Source organism: Myotis brandtii, unplaced genomic scaffold (assembly GCF_000412655.1).
Source record: "Myotis brandtii unplaced genomic scaffold, ASM41265v1 scaffold266, whole genome shotgun sequence".
NCBI classification, from domain to species: domain Eukaryota; kingdom Metazoa; phylum Chordata; class Mammalia; order Chiroptera; family Vespertilionidae; genus Myotis; species Myotis brandtii.
Window position 1 is genome coordinate 994,989 of NW_005360124.1, and position 21,797 is coordinate 1,016,785.

The following is a 21,797-nucleotide window of genomic DNA, read 5'->3' on the forward strand; positions in this document are numbered from 1 at the left end:
ACAGAAGGAAGAGGCCCGAGGTTACGTTAAAATGACGCCGAGTGCTGTGCTGGAGGAGTGGTCCCCACGTTTCCTTCTCTGCTCTGTTAGCCGGCCTGGCATTCAGAGTTTGACTTCTGAGTGAGGATATGACTGTACCCAGGCTCCTCCAGAAAAAAAGCCAGAGTTGGGAACCAGCCAGGCATGGCAGGGGCCTTGCGCAGAGGAGGGGCCGGTCCTGGAACTCGGCGAGGGCCAGGGACCGGTTCCTCTTCCTCCGGTCACAGCTGGTGTTGGGCAGGCAGGTCTCTGTGTGCGAGTTCCTTTTCTGGCTGTGGGCGTCAGATAATCAGAGCTGCCCGCCCCGGGCCTGCCCTCCTGACCTCTGTGTTGGGTGGGGGAGGGGTGCAGCCTTCCTTTTCCCCATGTGTATGTCTTACTAGGGTGGGTTCCGGTGTTTCATTCTGCGTTTATCTTCCTTGCAGGCGGTTTTGGTGAATAATATCACCACAGGCGAGAGGCTCATCAGAACCCTGCAAGGTGAGCTCTCCTCTCCTCCTGACACCAGGCCTCCGGTTGGAGGACCTGCTTTCCTCTTGTCCTTCTGTGGGTTGTTTATTCTAATCTAGTGACGGGTGTGATTACGAGTGATGGAGTAATCTTTAATTTATCCTTAAAGAGCTTTTCCTCTAAAAATGCTACTGAATACATTGCAAACTGCTCTGCACAGAAGAATTCACACTCTCATTTTTTGATACGTTGAAAAGAATATACATATGTGCCCACACACATATCTATGATATGTATGTGATCTGTTTTTTATATATGGTGTATCTATAGGGTGGGGCAAAAGTAGGTTTGCAGTTGTTCGTATGGAAAATAATACAGTCATTAACACAGAAGAAGAAAAATAGACTGTTTTTCGTACTCACAGCTGCAGACCTACTTTTGCCCCCGACTGTGGTTCGATTGGACAGTGCCTGTCTAGGAGTCTAGGAATGTTCGGACGGGAAAGGCAGGGCTACACAGAGTTAAGGGAGTTCTTGGTCCCGGGGGCTTCTCAGAGCTTGCGATCTGCCGATGCTCCTGCTCACACGTCAGGAAGGGAGGACGGCTGCAGCCTTTCCCACGCGTCCTGTGCTGCTGAGCGGCCGCTGTGTTTTGAGACGTGTCATTAGGCAGTCTCGTCATTGTGCACGCAGCGTGGCGCGTGCTTACCCACACCTAGATGGTGTGGCCTCTGCACACCGAGGCTGAGGGCAGTACTTCATTCCTTTTCATTGTGGAATAGTATTCCATTGCCCATGCTCAGTTTGATTTATGGAGTCTTTTTATTTTATTTTATATTTTATTGATTTTTTACAGAGAGGAAGGGAGAGGGATAGAGAGTTAGAAACATCGATCAGCTGCCTCCTGCACACTCCCCACTGGGGATGCGCCCGAAACCAAGGTACATGCCCTTGACCGGAATCGAACCTGGGACCCTTGAGACTGTAGGCCGGTGCTCTATCCACTGAGCCAAACCGGTTAGGGCGGGGTCTTTTTGTTTTTTTTTTTAAGGTTAGGTTAATGGAGCTGTAATTTACACACAATCAAGTTTGCCCTTTGCAATACGCCTGTCTATACGTTGTGACACATGCAGAGTGCCCCAGACCACCACCGTCACAGTCAGGACATAGCTCGTGTCCATCACTCCAGGATGTGTCCCCCACCCCCCGCAGACTTTCGTGGTCAGCCTCCTGCCCCCACCTCAGCCTCAGGCCCCCACTGAGCCGTTTCCCACCGGGAGATGACCCTGACCCCCTCCCGGTGTTGTCTTTCGAGGCCATTACATACGTGTGCTTGAGATGGATCCTTGTGGCTGTGCAGCAGCATTCCCGGAATCCTTCACTTTCGCTTACTCCCCCCCAGAGAGCCGGGCAGGTCTAGAGTTGTGAGGACAGCCTGGGGGGACTCAGGTGTCTGTCCAGGGCTGTGTCCTGGCCCTGCTGCCGTCTGCCCACTCTGCGGGCCCCTCCGTGGCAGCTTGCCCGCCCACCCCCAGCTTGGCACTCTGTCAGCTGCTGCTGTTTTTCTGTAGAGCTTTTACAAGATTTTTTTTCAGTGTTTCTGTAGCATCCCAGCCATTTTCTTTTGCAGTTCTTACCAGCCTTATAAATACCTATTTAGTTTCTGTTTTTCCTACTGCGTTGCCTTTATTTTTTAATTTTTAAAAATATATTTTTATTGCTTTCAAAGAGGAAGGGAGAGGGAGAGAGAGAATCATTCACTGATTGGCTGCCTCCTGCATGCTCCACACTGGGGATCGAGCCCCCAACCCTGACCGGGAATCAAACCGTGACTTCCTGGTTCATAGGTCGATGCTCAACCACTGAGCCACTGCGGCTGGGCCTGTGTTGCTTTTATGAGCCAAGTCGTCAGGGCAGCAGGGATGGGGCTGAAGAATTTCCTCAAGGAAAGCTGCAGTTTCCCAGATAAGAGGGCGAGATGATTACATGAACACGGGGGCCTCGGAGAGTAGCTTGGCTGTGAACAGATGACCGGAGAAGTTCCCTGGTGGAGCCTGGCAGCCAAGGACAGGCGGAGGGAGGAGCGGCTACTCATCTGATAGATGTCGAAATCAGTGGGATACGTAGTAGCTTTTGTGACCTGGTAGGACAGACAGCTCAGGGCTTAGGATGTCTAAGAAGGAAACAGGCATTTTCAGGGTTGGAGGTCAAGAAGGAGATTTAAGAGAGAAGACATGTTTGGAAAAGGAGCCAAGTGCCGCTGGTTCCTGTAGATCTCGAAGGGCCACCTCCCTGGCTGGGACGTCGGGGTTGCTGGAGGGGCCGTGCGCTCATCTCTTCTCTTCTCTTTCCGTCCTGTGGACCTGTGTGACCTCCGCGTCGGGGTGCTGGAGGGGCCGTGCACTCATCTCTTCTCTTTCCGTCCTGTGGACCTGTGTGACCTCCCGTCCTCCTTGTGGCTCAGACCAGTTAAAGGCCCTGCAGAAGAATTACGGCAAGCTGCAGCAGGATGTCCTCCAGTTTCAGAAGAACCAGACCAACCTGGAGAGGAAGTTCTCCTACGACCTGTAAGTGTGGCTCTGCACCAAGTGCGTGCACTTGGGGCTGCCGAGCTCCCGGCCTCAGGCAGCAGACGGGCCGGCCTGGTCGCCACTCGCCCTGCCTTTTAGGGAGAAGATGGGGAAGGTCCAGTCCCCTCCAGGAGTCGGGCCTTCAGAAATAATGCATTTTATGTTTTAAGTGTTAGCAGTGTTTCAGAGAGGTATGGGAGAGTGTTAGCCAGTGGCTCGTAATACCAGATAAATAAGAGGGCAGTTCTCTGAAGCAGGAAATGCCTTGCTCAGCATGCTTGAAGCCGTAACGTAACCTCATGCTCTGTGGAGCACAGGTGACTTGGCTAAGTCGGTACATCCAAAGCCTTTAGCGTGTGTTCCAGAGGTGCTCAGGTGTGACCTGCGTCCACCTCCCAGATTAAGGGGCAGGTAGGGCTCTGAAAGGACTCTGGCCATCTGCGTGGTGACCAGCGATGTACGAGAACAAATCTCCGCGCACCGATTGCCCTGGTAGGGATTCTGATGTCTTCGAAGCGATCGTCCACCGTGACATCTTCCTGATCGCTTTAAAACCAAGTACAGCCCAAACTAGGAGCCCCCAGTACATAAATAGGCAAAGGACATGTGTAGTCAAGGCAAAGGAAACAGAGTAAGAAAACATGCATAGATGGAACCTCGTTCAGCTCGGCCAGGGGTTCTCAGTGGGTGGCATTGTGCCCAAGGAGCTTTTGGTGGGATTTTTGATGGTCACAACTCAGAAGAGGGTGCTGCTGGCATCTGGTGGGTAGAGAACAGGGACACGGCTAAATATCCTGCAAAGATGGGGCTCCTCCCACAATGAGGTTTTACCTGCCCCCAAATAGCACAGGTGCTGAGCTGAGAAACCCTGAGCTAGGCTGGTAATCAAAACTTTCAGACAAACACGAAGGGCCCCAGTCTTACTATTACTCATCCTTAAAAGACACCTAATGCACATATTTCCCATCCATTGACTGAAATACAGTAAGCCATTAATGGCCTGGATATATTTGACCCAGAAGGTTTTAGCTGGACATCAGCCAGGGCCCAGTGACAGGAAGGGCAGCTCTGCCTCCCAGATAGGAGCATTCAGACAGGCAGTGAGCGGAGTGTTCTAACCCGGGTTGGCCATGTGTGTGGGACGCACTGTTTTTCTCTCAGGAGGATGATGGATGGAGAACTCTGGCTGAGCACATCTGTTCCATTAGTTGTGTCCAAAGCCCTGAGCCAGATACAAGATGATTCCCAGGGATGATGCTCATTGAATGTTGAAAGCTGGAAAGAGTTAGTTGCTTCTAACTGTCTTTGGATTAGAGACCCTTTGTGAGGATCTGACAAAAGATAGGAACACCTTGTTAGCCAATTTATGAATGGACATGTACACAGCGCTGTGCATCAAGGTCCCACAAATTGAATGCACAACTTGGTGTATATGTCCATTTATAAATGTGCCCATCGTCCATTAGAACTCCCTCTCTGGCCTCAGCATTTTACAGAAGGCAATGCTGAGAATGCAGAAGCTGAGGAAAGGCCAGGAAACCTTCAAATATCAGAGTGAGCATTCATCCCCACTTCTTACTCCTGCCCTGTGGCAGACATCACTGAGCAATCACTGTACTTGATCCAAACACAGCCTTGCATTCCCTCCCCAGAGCCCCTAGAGTTGGTGTATGGGATGAACTGCCTGCGCTCTCCTCTCCATGCCATGAGGAAGTGGGCTGGTGGAATGTAATCAGTAACACTCTGAGTCGGCACCCTGGATCCTCAGATCATCTGCCTTGATAGGTCCCTGTACTGAGCACATTCTGTTCATGGTCCTCCGACCATCAGTTGCACCGTTTAGGACAGGGGTGGGCAAACTTTTTGACTCGAGGGCCACAATGGGTTCTTAAACTGGACCGGAGGGCCGGAACAAAAGCATGGATGGAATGTTTGTGTGAATTAATATAAATTCAAAGTAAACATCATTACATAAAAGGGTACGGTCTTTTTTTTTTTTAGTTTTATTCATTTCAAACGGGCCGGATCCGGCCCACGGGCCGTAGTTTGCCCACGGCTGGTTTAGGAAGATCTCTGGTGGCCCAGTCTTGTATGTCTCTCCATTTGAGCTCCAGTTAATGCCTGAACATGCACCATGAAGGTGTAAGGAAAGCCAGCCCGCGGCCTCCAGGAAGTAACACTGTCCCGATCTGTAGGACCTGCACGTGAGCTTGGTTCTGCAGTTGCTCCTCTTGTTGCTGTTGAGCGGGGACGTGGAAGCTGACCTTAATCCGCAGGGCTGAGACGCACAGGCTCTTTTCTTTGTACTTGACGTTGGCAGGGCTGAGAGCAGGCGCAAACAGTAGTTCCTTTTGTAGGTTTAAAGGTCCAGCAATGGCCCTGCACCTGCTCCTGTGCTAATCCTGAGCTTCTGTGACGTTGTTGGATAACAATGAATTGGACACCTCTGGTTCTTTTTGTTTGCTGTGCTAAGCTACGGGGCACTAGTCTACCACCCGCGGCTGGCATGTGTGTGATAGTTTTATACAAGCGAATTTTCTCCAAGTCTTCTCTTGATCTGTAAGCTGTGCCAGGTTAGGATCTCTGTCTTTCATTATTTCTAAAGTACCTGGTGTCCCTCTGTGTTCGTGGTTGAGATCCAGTAAGTCCTGTGAACTGACGAGTACAGCACTAGAGTTAGGGGTCGCGTGCACTTACCCTGGCTCTGAAATGGGTGTGGCTCGGAAGAGGCAGCCATGGGGCAGAGGGAGCCTTGCAGTCAGGAAACCACAGTCTGGCTTCTGATTTCAGCCTTGTCTCTCTTCCTCTCTGCAACCCTGGATGGTGTCAGTCAGGTCACCTCTTAGCTTCCTCATTTGTACAAGTGGGTAATTCTCTCAATTACTTTATAACAGACACTTGAGTTCCAGGTACAAAGCTGAAGTGATACCTCAGAGTGTCTCTGCTAATTGGGAGCTCAGGCCGAATTAGATTCTGTGCTCCATCCACAGTTCTCTCACACCAACTGGGTATCCTCCAGTTCAGTTCAGTCATTTCCATTTTTTAATATAAATTTTGAATTTTTGAGTTTTAGATTTATTGCTAAGATAGTAGAGTTCCCGTATATCCCATACCCAGTGTCCCCTGTTGTTAACACTTTACATTAGTGTGGCATTTTTGTCACAATGAACTAACCAATACATACATTACTGTTATTTTTTAAAATGTATTTTTATTGATTTCAGAGAGGAAGGGAGAGGAGGGAGAGAAGGATAGAAATATCAATGATGAGAATCATAGATCAGCTGCCTCCTGCACACCCGCTACTGGATGTCGAACCACAACCCAGGCATGAGCCCTGACAGGGAATTGAACCGTGGCTTCCTGATTCACAGGTCAACGCTCAACCACTGAGCCATGCCGGCCAGGCCACAGATGATGTTTTAAAAATTGTTTTTTTCTAACCAGTAAAGTTTACCTGTTCTAGAACAAGGTGGCATAGTCTTAGAAAGTTTCAATCAACTACAGTTTTCTTGTCATTTAATAAAAGCACACATTGTCCTGCTTACGTGTTGTCTGTAGATGACGTGCCTGGGGCAGGGGAAAGTGTCTCCTGTGGATTTCAGTCACTGCAGGGACACACCTGGCGTACAGGCACCCCTGTAGATGTTTGTCCTTTCCTATGTCCCCAAAGGAGCCAGTGCATCAATCAGATGAAAGAGGTGAAGGAGCAGTGTGAGGAGCAGATAGAAGAAGTCACCAAAAAGGGGAATGAAGCTGTGGCTTCCAGAGACCTGAGCGAACACAAGGAACCAAGCCAGCAGGTAATTCTGGATTTCACTGCCAAGGATTTGCAGGTTTTCCTACCGGTCTCCAGGCATTTTGTTCCCTTGTCTGCTGTCTGGTTTGCTCTGCTCTCTGCTCTCCCCAGTTTGCTTCCCTGAGATACCCGGCCTGGCCCTGGGGTGCTGAGTAGGCTGGCCTCCGGGCCCAGGCCCTGTGCTCTGGGCTCTACCGGGATTACTTCACGGAAAGCTCACAGCCACCTTGGGAGGGAGTTGCTGCTGTTTTCATGTTTTGAGGGTGCTGAGGCCCATGGTGATAGTTAAGTGCGATGGCCAAGGTCACACTTAACCTGGTTAGCGGTGGAGCCGATCGGAGCCCATTCCTCCAGGCTGTCTCCTGTGTAAAGCACACCCCATGAAATTGCTTCTGGGAGTTCTTCATTTTTGTTTTAAAATATAGCAGCTTTATTGAGATATAATTTATATACCATACAATTCACCCATATAATATTTGCAATTTTTTGGTTTTTGGTATATTCACAAAGTTGTGAAACCATCATTGCTATCAATTTTAGAACATTTTCGTGACCAAAGGAACCCCATACTCATTAGCTCACCCCCCCACTTACCCCAATCCTCCCCAGCCCTAGATAACCACCAACCCATTTCCTGTCTCTGTAGAGTTGCCTGGTCTGGACATTTCATATCAATGAAATCATTATGTGGCCTTTTGTGTCTGACTTCTTTCCCTTAGCATAATGCATTCAAAGTCCATGTTGTAGCTGTATTTTTTTATGGCTGAATAATATTCCATTATATGACATACCACTTTTCTTTATTCATTTGTCCGTTGATAGTTATTTGGGTTATTTCCAATGTTTTGGCTGTTATGAATAATGTGGCTATGAACATTCATGTACATATTTTTGTATGGGCATAAGTTTTCATTTCTCTTAGGTATATACCGGGGAGTGGAACTGCTGGGTCATGGTAAATTAATGTATCGAGAAACTGCCAAACTATTTTTGGAAAGTTATCATATCATTTTACATTCTCACCAGCAGTTTATGAGGGTCCCAGTTTGTTCCACATTCTTGTCAACTCTTGTTATTACCTACCTTTTACATTACGGCCATTCTAGTGGGTGTGGAGTGTTTTCTCATTGTGGTTTGGATTTACACTTTCCTAATAACTAATGATGTTGAGCATCTTTTTCATGTGCTTATTGGCCATTTGTATATCTTCTTCAGAGAAAATGTTTATTAGCTCCTTTGTCATTTTTAAAAGTTATTTTTTATTGAGTTGTAAGAGTTTGTAATGAGTTCATACATATATACAGCTATTGGACATATGATTTGCAAATATTTTTTTCTCATTCTGTGAGTTGTTTTTTACTTGTTGGTGTTCATTGAAGCAAAAAAGGTTTTACTTTTGATGATATCATGTTTATATATTTCTTGTGTTGCTTATTCTTTTGATGTCATATCTAAAAATACTTTGCCTAACCCAAGGTCAGGAAGATTTACTCCTGTGTTTTCTTCTGAGAGTTGTATAGTTCTTCACATTTTGTTCTTACATTTAGTCCTATGCTCCATCTTGAGTGAATTTAGTCTTTGTAGCTGCTGTGAGGATAGGGATCCAACTTCAGTCTTTTGCATTGTCTGTCTATCCACTTGTGTCAGCACCACTTACTGAGAAAAATAATCCTATTCTTCCCCACACTGAATTGTCGTGGCGCCCTTGTCAAAAATCAGTTTGCTATAAACACGAGGGTTTACTTCTAGACTCTCACTTTTATTCCATTGTCTATCCTGTCAGTACCTCACACACAGTCTTGATTACTGTAGCTTTATAGTAACCTCCAATTTTGTTGTTCTTTTTCAGGATTACTTTGGCTATTCTGTATCCATTGACTTTCACTATGAATTTTAGGATCAGTTTGTCAATTTCTTTAACAAAGCCATGTGGCATTTTGAGAGGTTACATTGAATCTGTAGATCAGTTTGAGGTGTATTGCCCTCTTAGCAGCATGAAGTCTTCAATCAGGTGTCTTAACATATTTAAGGGATGTCTTTCCACATATTTAAGTCCTTTAGAAATCTCTTTCAGCAGTGTTTATGATTTTCAGAAGTCTTGCACTTTTTTGGTTCAATTTATTTCTAAGTATTTTTTGATGCTATTATAAATGGAATTATTTTCTTAATTTCATTTTCAAATTATCTTTTGCTGGTATATAGAAATACAATTCATTTTTACATTGATCTAACTTGATATTTTTTTGAATGATTTTTAGAGAGAGTGGGAGGGAAGGAGGAAGGGGGAAAGAGAGAAACATTGATTGATGTGAGAGAGACCCATTGATTGGTTGCCTCCTGCACGGGCCGGGGATCAAACCTGCAACCCAGGTATGTACCCCTGACTGGGAATCGAACCTGAGACCCTTTGGTGCACAGGCTGATGCTCTAACCACCGAGCATACTGGCCAGGACTACATTTACCATTTGCCTACCATAAGCACCTATAGACCAACTTTAAAATCATTTTTCGTGAGAATTTTCAACTGAAACTATTCAAGAACACCCGAATTGTGAGTAATATATTTACTTTTATAATATTCATTGCAAATTGATTTTTAAAAAAAATATATTTTATTGATTTTTCACAGAGAGGAAAGGAGAGAGATAGAGAGTTAGAAACATCGATGAGAGAGAAACATCCATCAGCTGCCTCCTGCACACCTCCCACTGGGGATGTGCCCACAACCCAGGTACATGCCCTTGACTGGAATCGAACCTGGGACCTTTCAGTCCGCAGGCCAAGGCTCTATCCACTGAGCCAAACCGGTTTCGGCACAAATTGATTTTTTAAATTAAATTTAAAATATCGTGGCGTGTGGGGATGGTTTCCATTTTAGATGCGTGGCAGTTAACTCGTTGAGTTTTAAATGTTTAACTTTGCATTCTCAAGATAAATTCCTTGGCTATGGTATGTAATTCTTTTATGTGTTGTTGAATATGACTTGCTAATATTTTGTTGATGATTTTGGTGCCTATATAAGGAATATTGGTCTTTAGTTTTATTTTTTTGTAATGCCTTTGACTGGCTTTGGTATCAGGGTAATACTGGCTATAAAATGACTTGGGGGGTATTCCTTCCTCTTGTTTTTTGGAAGAGTTTGTGAAGATTTGGTATTCTTCTTTTTTAAATGTTTGGTAGAATTTACTAATGAAGCCATTTTAGGCCTGGACTTTTGTTGAAGGGGGGCAGGCGGGGGGTTAGAGGGGTGTAATTTTTAAGTTACTAATTCAATCTCTTGTTATAAGTCTACTCAGATGTTCTACTTCTTGAGTCAGTTTTGGTAGTTTGTCTTTCTAGGAACGTGTCTATTTCATCTAAGTTATCAATCTTGTTGATAAACAGTTCTTCATAGTATTCCCTTATAAATAACACTTTTTATTTGTGTATGGTTAGTATTGTTATACCCTTTCATTTTTTATTTTAGTAATTTGAGTCTACTCTCTTTTTCCCCTCAGTTAATCTGGTTAGAGGTTTGTCAGTTTTTTTCATATTTTCAAGAACTAACTTGATTTCATTGATTTTTCTCTATTTTTCTATTTCTTATTTCATGAATTCCTTCTCTAATCTTTATCTTGTCTTTCCTTGAGTAGGCTCAGTTTGCTCCTGTTGTGCCATTATGTTCACCGGGAAAGATTATGTTACTGACTTTTGAGATCTTTCTTTTTCTTGATGTAGGCCTATACATTTCCTTCTAAGCACTGCTTTAGCTGCCTCCCATAAGTTTGGTATGGTGTTTTTTTTGTTTTAATTTTTCTCAACACTTTCTCATTTGACTTGTGATTTCTTTGATCCATTGGTTATTTGTGAATTTCTCAAATTTCATTCTGCTATGATGAATAATTTCATTCCACTGTGGTTGGAAAATATAGTTTGCATGATTTCAGTCATTTTAGATTGGTTGTGGCTCATTTTGTGGCCTAGCCTCTGTCTGTCCTGGTGAATATTCAGTGTACACTTGAGAAGAAGGTATGTTTTGTTCTGGTGGGTTGAGTGTTCTATTGATGTCCTGTCTAGTTTCTTTTTCCTTATTGATCTTCTGCCCACTTGTCCATCCATTATTTTAATTTTCCATCCATTATTGAAAGTACTTTCGGGGAGATCTTGACTCGGCCTCAGATGTTCTGATTTATGCCAGGTGAAGGGGCACGATCGAGGTAGATGATGGCATTTCTCAGGGTCTCAGTGTTGGCTCAGGGTTGTTATAAGGTTTCTAGTGACAGAGCCCTACCATGGCTGTCCTGTGCTCCTGTTTCAGCTCCGAGCTCCCAGCGAGACTCAGCCAAGGCTGCAGGACACAGGCCTGCCCCCGGCAGTGCTGCCACAAATGAAAGGGAACGTGCCCGGTAACGGTGAGCCCCAGACGCCAGTCCCCAGTTCTGAGGCGGCTTTGGATTTGAGGAGAGAGGGTGAGAAAGGTAAGTGAAGCTTGGTAGTTAGTTACATGTTTAAACTCCCGCCAGCGCCCCATTCAAATAAAAGACAGTGGAGTTCAAGCCCTGCACTCAAACACTCGGAGGGCAGAGCGTGCTGCTGGAGGCGTCAGCGAGCTCGATAGTGGGGCTGCAGGTGGCAGGTGTCTCTGGGCACCTGGAACTGGGGCCGCAGGGCTTCTCTGTCTTGCTGGTCTCATCCCTGTAAAGTAAGTGCCTGTTCTGTGTGCAGAAGGGCCTAGGCTGCGCCTTTATTCAGGACAGGGTGGGGCTGGGGGATCACAGGCGGTAGCTGAGTCCTAGGCACCTGTCAGTGGCTCCCAAGTACTTGTCTCCAACATACAATGGTCAGATGATCCCAGCAGTGCACCTTCCCCCGTCTGTAGGTTGTCACTGTAAACAAGATAACTTAGTCCAGATTTTTTTTCTAAACTACTTTTCCCTTGCTCCTGGTTCTGAAGATGAACGGCAGGCCCCAGTTCTGACAGGACTGGAGCCTTCTGCTGAGGTCACTAAGCACATGACCCTGCTGCCCCTCCTGTCCTCAGCTCCCCCATCCACAGTCCTTGGGGGGGCTCTGGGAATCGAGTGGTACGAGGGTTTTGTTTTAATGAAGTTAAAATGCCAGGGGGCTTACAGCTAACATTGTTCTATGCACAGAGGAAACCAATGACATTCAGGTCATCAGCGAGGAGGCGCTTCGGAGGGACAGCCAGGCGCTGCCACAGGAGCCAGACCACGAGCAGGCTGTGGAAGCAGACAGACATGCAGGCGGAAGAGGCATGGGAGATGCTAGAGACCCCGGCCAAACCCCACAGGTGCCAGCCACCCTGCTGATGAGCCAGGAAAACCAGGAGGTGGAGGAGCCTGAGCGGGACCAGCTTGTGGTCCGGGATGGGCAGGAGGAGGAGCAGGATGCTGACGAGGAAGGTGGGTGAGAGGCTCTGTGGGCTGCCTGCTGACATGGGAAGGGTCCCCCTGAAGTTTACCAAACAGCAGCCCATGATCTGGTGGTTCTTTTGCTTATTCAGTATCCGTTCTCAAGTAGGCAGGAGGGAAGAGCAGTACACTCCGTGGCACCTGGAATTTTCAGAAATAATATTCACAGGGAGCGAGGGGGCTTTTCAGGTGGGAGACCTTGATGGTGTTTAAGCATCAGGTAAAAGGCCTCCTGGTGGGCAGCCCACATGCCTTGTCTATCTCTGCACTTCAGCACCCAGAGTCACCAGTTAGTACCTGGTGAGGTGTGTGTGTGTGTGTGTGGAGGGGGCGGGGGGATAGACAGCGGAAGAGAAGGAAGGAGGGAAGGAAGTTAGTTTGCCAAAAAGGGACACATGAATCTCATCTTTCTGGTTTTGGTTTCTTAAAGATGTGAAAAATTTCAATCCCAGCTGCCAGGAGCACTTAAATAGAAGGCACCTGTGCTCTGGGAGTGACCAAGGAACAGAAGTTGGGGAATGTGATTACAGAAGTTATCCTGAGTCCATTTAAATCTAATTTTCACTCAAGTTTCTCTTTCTGAAGAATGTGTCCTCACAAGTTCTCCATTCAAGAATTGAAGCAATAAAACTCAGGTGGCTGATTGTCGGTGGCTGTCCGCTAGCCGCTGGACCATTGAGCAGCTGGTCACAATGTGTAACAGCCACCAGGGGGCGCGCTACTGCAGGGCATGAGGATGCACTTCCTTTCAGGTGCACTGGTGACGATCTACTTAGTGGAATGAAGCTACAGGGCACACTGGCCTGTGCTTCATGTTCACGTCAGGCAGCAAGTGCAGAGAAATATAACTAGAGCTGACTTTTCCAGGTGTGCTTAAAAAAATTTACTTACCTATATACATATATGCCATGTTTAGGTTAAATTCTGTGACTATGTCTGTGGAATGTATTGTGTCCTGATCTTCCTTTCCAGGGATGGATGTAGTGATGAATGATGGAATTCTGTAGGTCTGATGGGAAATTTTATCCTTTGGCTCACAGCAGTCACTTCGTTTCCTCCTTTTGGAGCAATGAGCTACTCTAAGGAGATGTCATTATTTATATAATAAAAGCATAATATGCTAATTAGACCGGACAACTGAATGACCTTCTGGACGACCTTCTGGACGAAGCCAGGGCTTCGAGGGCCAAGCGTCTTGCACGAATTTCGTGCATCGAGCCTCTAGTTAATTAGAAACCTGTTGTTTCCAAAAACAGTGGAAACAACCTTGAGTTGATTGTCTCTTTAAAAAACTGGGATTTGGGTTCAGCTAGGTAGTTAGTTCCTCCATTTTATATAGACTCAGAGTCAAAGTGGAATACGTGAATAGAGAACTCCTACATGGTATGTGTACTGGCAGCAAATACATGAGTCCCTGTCAGTTCTGAGATGTGGCAAAAAGATCTGTCGGTGAAACCATGGTTGGAAGAAGAACCCAGTGTCTGGGCTCTGTTGTGTCTGTGGCACCAAGAGAAATGATGGAGTTTCTGCTTTATGTGTTGTCTGTGCTAATGTTTCAGGGAGAAACGAGCAAAAAGTGGGAGGAGATGATGACTACAACATGGATGAAAACGAGGCAGAATCTGAAACAGACAAGCAGGCAGCCCTTGCAGGGAATGACAGGAACGTGAATGGTAATGACTGTGGTGGGGTCGCCTCGTTCTAGGTGCAGTTGTGACGCTCTACTCTGTGGTCCTTCACCACAGAGGTGGCTGTACAGCGAATCCCAGCAGTAGCATAAGTGATTCGTCACCGAAGACTTTTCTTCAGAAGCCTTCGAATTAGGGGCCAGGAGGGAGGTGCAGGGCTGAGGAGCGTGTTCATGGGGCTCCAGCCCTCGGGAGTCAGCTGGAGGATGGGTCTTCAGTGATACTTAGGGATTTCCCAACAAAACAGCCAGGTCACCGCTGATTACTCTGTAGCACCAATCAAAAAGCCCTGTTACAGTGCACAGCGCTTTCAGGCAGCTTTTTATAGTAGCGTTTTGTAGTGTTATGATTTTGAATTTTTGGAGAGTCCAGGCCAGTGGGATGGATCAGGTCTGGGTGTGTCTATTTTGCTGTGATTGGATTCAGGTTGGGCGTTTTTGCAGCTGCCTTGCGTTCCTCTTGCGCCACACCAGGAGGCACGGATGGCAGGCTGGTGGCTTGGTGAAGGCAGTGTGCACCAGGTCTCTCCCTTGCCAAAGTCCACTTTGCATATAACTAATATGTCATCTAGAATGGGACCTCTTTTTCCATTTTTGAGATAGAATTGACATACAACACCGTGTGTTAGGTTGTACAGCATGATGAGTTGACTTATGTATATCGTGGAATGATTACTACAGTAAGTTTAATTCACATCCATCGTCTCATAGGGATACAAAGTATATTTTTTCCCTTGTGATGAGAATACTTAGGATCCACACTCTTAACAACTTTCATATGTATCATAAGGCACTGTTAATCACTTCCATCATATTGCACATTCCATCCCCATGGGGGCAGGGGTCCTTTGCAATGATTTGGCTTTACCATCCATTGGAACCCCTTGTCTAATGGTGACTTTTCTGATCCTGTCACCTTCACAGGTATTAGCTGTCATGTTGTGTGTTTTTTTAATTTTTAAAATTGATTTAGAGAGGAATGGAGAGAAACATTGATGTCAGAGAGAAATATCAATTGGTTGCCTCCTCCACATGCTTCAGCTGGGGATCGAACCCACAACCTAGGTATGTGCCCTGACTGGGAATTGAACCTTTTGGTGTACAGGACGATGCTCTAACCACCTGAGCCACCCAGCCAGGACTAGCTGCCATTCTTTAGGGACCTCCCTACCTCAACACACACTCATACACTCACACATTGATTGGTTTTAGTATCATTATGAACTTATGATTTCCTTTTAAATTTTTATTTTTTCAGATTCTTGGTGTTTTAATTCTGTTTTTAAGACTCTTTATGTGCTGGAGACATTGCTCCTTATCTATGAAGTTGCAGATACCTTCTCCCAGTTTGTCTTGATTTTGCCTCTGGTGTATTTTGCCATGCACAAGTTTCTACAATTTTTCTATCTTTTATTGCCTCTGGGAGTTGGAAGGAATTTACCTGTGTTTTCATTTAGTAGGCTTACAAAATTTTCCTGTTAGGAAGTAAAACAGATTCAGAAAAACCACACAAAGCAAAGGAGTTTTTAGAAGATGAACACCTTGTAACCACCCTCCACCCTGTCAAGAAATAGAATGTGGCCTGCTCTCTAGAAGCCCCTCCCTATGCCCTGCCACAGGCCCAGCACCTTCCCTCCCTGTAGTAGCAACCCCTCTCCTGACCCATCTAGTAGGCATTTTCTTACATTTCTTTGTGGGTTTATCACCCAGGTGGGCATCCCTGGACACCATAGTTTAGTCTTGCCTATTTTCCTAAATTTAATATGTTCTTTAACCAGTAAGTCCCTGGGGCTCCTTCCCCTTTTCTTCTTTGTAGTCTGTTAAAGAGCCAAAGCCAATTGACTTGGAGTTTTCCGCAGTCTGGATAGTGCAGTTTACTATGTTGTTCTTTTTACCTCCTGCAAACCAGAGTCTTGATAAGACTCAGGTTCTGGTCAAGCCTTTGGTAAGATGACAGTGTTATGTTCTTTCACCAGGAGGAACGTAATGTCTGCTGTCTCTCTTTTTGTGATACAAGCAGCAATTGATGCTCAGTGCGATTATTAATTCACCGGGGTTCTTCTAAGTCAGCCATTTCTGTGCAGTAGTTGTAAATCAGGTATGGGTCTTAGGTCTTATTTGTGACATGTCTTTTGATGTTGTCCATGTGTTCCAAGGACAGAGTAAGGAAGATGAAGCCACAGTCCATTCCCACTCTGAAAGGGGAGAGCTTTTGAGTGGCGAGAGCTGACCAAAGCTGCCAGTGGCTCTTAGGAGGCATGTGCTTCCTGTTGCAGGTGCACTGACAGAGGTGTTCATGAGGATTGTGACAGCATCAAAATTCTTCTGAGAGTATATTTTATAGGACATGGGACATAATTTCACCATTTCAAATATGGATTTTTCAGATGTTTGAGCTTCGTTTCATGGCACCTGTTGGCCAAACAAGTGGTCTCGTTTGCTATCTTGTCCTATGAGTGCAATTCCCCATTGCAGTGTTGCTATGGGAGATAGTCTTTATGACAGTTTCTAAATATTTATGTCAATGGGACCTGCCGGGCTGGTTTCTCAAAACATTTAATACTAGAATATTATGGTGTGTGTTTTTTTTTCCTTTTTAGTTCTTAATGCAGAAAGTCAGAAAAGAGACGATAAGTTTACTTGATCAGCATGAAAAGAGGAAACCCACAATCAAACTGGAATCACTTCATTTCATGTCAGGACTGAACAGCGATAACTACAAAATATTCGCAAGGGATTGAATACTGTGAAATTTACTAAGTAACATATAGACCTAAAGATGATTATTGTGGAATTTTAGTATGTCACTGGGGGTTACTTTTGAAGCATCTATATTAAAGATGTTAACATGTGTTGGCTAATAGGTATTTCATGAGAAGATCAACACCAAAAATAGAACACAACTTCTCCAGGATAGCGACAGTGGCACTTACCATCCTGGATCGACCTGTGTTTAAAATAAAATCCACAGGAAGAGTCCATCTTCTGGTGCGAAGGAGAGGCCTGCTGCACGTAAAAAAAAAAACACAACCCCACCTCTTCTTGGTTCCTTCTGGAGTTATTCTCTTCTCCAAATGCGATGGCAAGTGAGGGCACCAGCCTGTCATTTCTGTTCTCCCTGGTCAGCACTGGATTACGGGTTTCTGCTCTCCTGTGCTCATTCCTGGTTCTGACACTCAGAGGCCTGGAGCACTGACTACTAACACTACTGACAGCATTGTAAACACGTTTAAACACCAAGGTGTTTGTGGGAGAATTTTTAACGACCACTTGTATAATAGCCCTTGTTGTTAATGTTAAGTGGCTTCTAATGTGAAAACTGGTGATCTGTACTTACTTTGCTAATGTTTGTAGGCAAAGCAGGATCTTCTGTAATGAGTGGGCATCACCAAAAAAAGCTATGAGTGGATTAGACTTGACACAACAGGGGCCAGAGCAGAGGTGACCCGGGTGCCCGAGGGCGACACAGCACCATGGGGAGGGTTTGTTGTGGACAAACTGCCTACTTTGCTGGAGGAAAGAGAAAGTTGGTGTTGAACAGTATACTGTTATAAGTTGGGAAATATTAGAAAGGGAAGAGAAATGGCATTGTGTCATAGTTTACATATTTAGCTTGTGGTAAATGCCTATCAAAACTGATTTAAAAATCAAAAGTTAATGTTCATTTGAAAATGACTAATCATAATTTACATTGATAATAGTTTTGGTTTTAGTTGATCCTTAATATTTCAGGAAAATAGGCTTTTGCCACTTGTGAATAACTGGCAAAACCACACCAATGGCTTTCAATGAGGCTCTCTAAGCAGTTAAGTGGGTGGTGCGCTCACTAAAATATATTTGGAGTTACAGGATTGAGATGCAGTCTCCTTGCGTCATTTGGTGGGACTCCCTTGTTTTGAGAGGAAACTGGCCCAGAGGAGTTGGAGCATAACCTGGCCTCACACCCAGGGTGACTAGCTGTGCCCCTGGCAGTCACTGAGGCAGCACCTGCTTTGCCTTCAGGTTAAGCTCTACAACTTGGATGTTCTTCATGTATAATTCCCTTTTACCTAATTGCTAAGACTGAACTTTTCCACCCAGAAAAGGCATCTAAGAGTATAAAAGGAGCTCTATAAGATTTTATCTAAGTCCTTGTCCCACCTCCCTTAGTCTTAAGGCTTGATTTCCCAAATAGTTAATTCATCTCATGTTTAGTTAGTGTGCACAGAGTTGCTGAGAAATGAAATACTGTTAGTCCAGCTTTTAAAACTTTCAGTTTTCCTTTCATCCCTTATTTGATCGCTAAAGAACCAGCTTTTAAGTTGTGGAGACGAGATATCAATATAAATAAAAAGTAACCCGTGATGATTTCATCTTCATTTACAGAGGCATCAAGGCCATTCCTTTAGGGCAGTGGTTCTCAACCTTGGCTGCACATTAGAATCACCTGGAAATCTTTTTAAAATCCTGATTTCTGGGCCTCAACCTCCGGAAATTCTGTTTCTTTGTTACTAATGTTGTGGCCCCACCCCATAACAAAGAAACAGAATTTCCAGAGGATGAGGCCCAGAAATCAGGGTTTTAAAAAGATTCCCAGGTGATTCTAATGTGCAGCCAAGGTTGAGAACCACTGCTTTAGGGGGTGTGCCCTGCGTGGTTTCTCCAGGCAGTCATGCTTTATTATTACTGGCTTCCTGTGGGATCACAAGCACCTAGCCCGAAGCACAATTTAGAGGTATTATGGCTGTTAAAAAACTAAACACACACCTGTGTAATAAGCATCCAAATTAAATCAGCAGCTATTCTAATCTCTAATTGGCATCAACTAATTGACACCTGCCCTCTCTGTTCTCAAATGGTGTGTGGGCAGGAAAGATGAATCGTTTTATCTTTTCTCCTGCAGATCAGACTGCAGGTGGAGATTCTAAGCAACCTTGGATTAGACTTAGATTTCCCGAGGAATCTAATCTCAGCACACACCTAGTGTGTACTTTTGTGTGATGAAGCTTGAGAAATAAACCTCTCCCTGTTAAGTCAGTATGTCGTCATTAAATAACTAGATAATTAGCATGATTGTTTTAATTGGTAATTGCTGGTTATCCATTCATAGAACCTGGCATGGTGAAGAAAATTGTGAATTCATGGTCCTGGTGGTTAGTTTTACTACCATTATGTTTTAGCCTAAAACATTATTAACTACAAATAGTTATTCTAACACTTGTCTTTGAAATGGATTTTAGAAAAATTTTTTAATGGCAGAGGTTCTACTAAATGGGTTATATTAACTTCCTTTTTGCACATATTAGCTTAGATGTTGAAAATGTTCATTAGTGCCTGAAAGTTGGGAAAAGTTTATTTTGATTGTGTATTTAAATGTTTGTTTGTATGCTATTTCTCAGCTCAGAGAGCAACACTTTAAGTGTAAGCCACTGTTCCTTAAAAACTGGTTTGTAAAATTCTGATAATGTATACACTGAAAGATTATTCTAAAATACGTATCTTCCCATGCACTTAAAACACACACAACTGAAAGGCTTTAATCTCACTGGTGTGCATCTCTGGGAAAAGTTAACTGGCTTTTGATATTATCTTTAAACTATACACTTCATATAATGGGTTTTACAAACCAAGGCCCTAATCAATTGAGACAAATGCTTATTTTCTATTCTTACTCCTGAACTGAGTGACATTGAATATAAGTTGCCAATATAATTTACACCCCTAGAGATTCTAGTACTATGCTGGGTGCTTAGTAAATATTTTACTCTTAAGTCCAAATAAATGATTGTGATTGATCAGAGATGGCCTAGATAACCTACTTTTCATATTAACTGAAAGTTGCCTGTTAGAAACATTTAAATGAATAGATGGCTTTTTGTATGAATGTTAAACACATGGGAATTAAGATGAAAACCCATTTGGCTGTAAGAGGTAAGCCAGAGTCTGTGTTGGTAGCTTGCTTCTTACTAAAATGTCTCTGAAAACTGTAGTGAATGACAGTGATGGAACCTCCAGGGTGATGTGCCACATCTGCCTTTATCCAGAATTTAAGTTCACATTTAAATAGTCACCTCAACAGTTTCCCTCTCTCTCCAAAAAAGCTGCTGTATTATCAACATTTAACATTTTTGTACCATTTAAAAAAGTAGTTCTGTGATTTCAACCAGCAGCCTACAACTGACAGGGTTGTTTTTTTGTTTGTTTTCCTGTAAAGGACAATCCTGCTCTGGTTTTTGAGATAGGCTCATTACAAAATTATTCTAGGACTCAACAGATGACATATCTGTGATCAAAACAAAGTACAACACCTTCCTTTAAGCTTGGCTTAATGTTTGAATTGTAGACAGAAGGTTTCAGAGTTGTGCAATAACTTTACATGATCCTCCAAAAGCAGATAAATTCTCTTCTTAAATGGAAGGCATTATTAGCAGACTACAGGAAAAAAACCTTATAATCTTTCTGGTTCAGTATCTCAGGTCATTTCATCTCTTCAAAATCAATTTTAAAACTCTTTGGGCAGCTGTAGGATGACACAAATATTCAGTCATCTCAAGTTTTATTTTATGGCTCCTTATTATAAGCAAAAGCAACCAGTTCTGATTCCCTACTCTCCTTATGATTTGGATGTATCTGATATACCAACTTGTGTGCTTGGATTGATTTGTAAATACCCGACAAATGAATCAACTTTTATCTGCTGAAGCAAACTTTCAGTGCAAGGACCAGACTCCAACTTGCTACTCCAAATTTCTCTGCCCTTCTATCCGTCCTGTTCCCACCATCAGTGTTTCTTTTACTAAAAAAAGGCAGTCAACCTATTGCCCTAGTGACCTTTTTTACCTTCTCAGTTTACCCCAGAATAGCTCAATGCCACATTTAAAAATTCCATATTCCATTAATTGAATGAGCAGGTTCTAGAAAGATTGTCACTTTCCTCAAGCTTATACTACAGTTGGGAAGGTAGAAACAACTATTTAAATTACAACTGAAAGTGCTAAGTACTTTTAAGGGGCTTGGCCTAAACTTTAATCTTTTAAAAGTACCAAAGTAATAGTTAAGGACATTTTTAAAAACACCTACATTCTTACAGGTATATAATTTAATGTCATGACATGGAATCATAATGCCCATATAATAGCCTCCCTACATAGCTTAGACTAGGCCCCGTTCAAATGTATTTTCCCTAAATCACTTGATTTGAAACATCTTTTAGATAAGTTGTTTCAATTACTCAAATGTTAAAGAGTAAACACCTTCAGCTCTTAACATGTACCCACAAAGTACTATTTTTTTATCTCCAGTAATACATTTTGGTCAAATTTATTTACCTTTACAAACACTATTTTCACTCAGTCATTCATAAAAAATGATTTATGATTAAATCTGTAATAAGACCATATAACGTTCATCAATGCATTCAACAACATCAGTTTCATCCATGGACATAATAAACCACTTTAAAACAGCAGTTTTCATTCACATCATATAAGGCTGTCAAATTAAAAGAATTCCTTATAATGGGTGGTTATCCAAGAAATCCATTTCACTTCATGTTATATGGTAAGACTGATGGGTGGGTCCTAAAAAGTATAATCTGAAAGTAGATTTTACCCCTTTATGGTCACCTGTCAGTCTCAAACAAGTTTCACAACAGGAAAATATTTGTGAGCAGAGAAATCAAATTCAGGAGGAACCTGTAAAGAAAAATCAGAAAGTCAAATGTACCTAACAAATATTTAGACAGTAAACAAAGATTATTTTTTAGAGTATTTTTAAAGACAAGGCAGTACAAGGGAGATTTTTAAAAAGCTGGTTAAATAGCAAAAAACTAAGAAACTAACCTGGGTTTATGAAGATCACTA

At 43.7% G+C, this 21,797-nt stretch overlaps 2 protein-coding genes across 3 annotated transcripts in view; one reads left to right on the forward strand and one right to left on the reverse strand.

The window, feature by feature from the left end:
• The window catches only part of GOLM1 (golgi membrane protein 1), a 37,911-nt gene extending 20,928 nt beyond the window's left edge, over positions 1-16,983 (forward strand). The window contains exons 4-10 of one of the 2 annotated variants that reach the window (XM_014541242.1): positions 465-519; positions 2,953-3,055; positions 6,732-6,861; positions 11,156-11,315; positions 11,991-12,260; positions 13,829-13,942; positions 16,557-16,983. In XM_014541242.1, the coding sequence (XP_014396728.1) occupies positions 465-519; positions 2,953-3,055; positions 6,732-6,861; positions 11,156-11,315; positions 11,991-12,260; positions 13,829-13,942; positions 16,557-16,600 (876 nt within the window). In that variant the 3' untranslated portion in view covers positions 16,601-16,983. The remainder of the gene's footprint in view (positions 1-464; positions 520-2,952; positions 3,056-6,731; positions 6,862-11,155; positions 11,316-11,990; positions 12,261-13,828; positions 13,943-16,556) is intronic. The other variant, XM_014541243.1, reaches the window with a different exon arrangement.
• Positions 16,984-20,474: 3,491 nt separating this feature from the next.
• The window catches only part of NAA35 (N(alpha)-acetyltransferase 35, NatC auxiliary subunit), a 47,434-nt gene continuing 46,111 nt past the window's right edge, over positions 20,475-21,797 (reverse strand). The window contains exon 22 of the mRNA XM_005868263.2: positions 20,475-21,629. Within this exon, the coding sequence (XP_005868325.2) occupies positions 21,570-21,629 (60 nt within the window). The 3' untranslated portion in view covers positions 20,475-21,569. The remainder of the gene's footprint in view (positions 21,630-21,797) is intronic.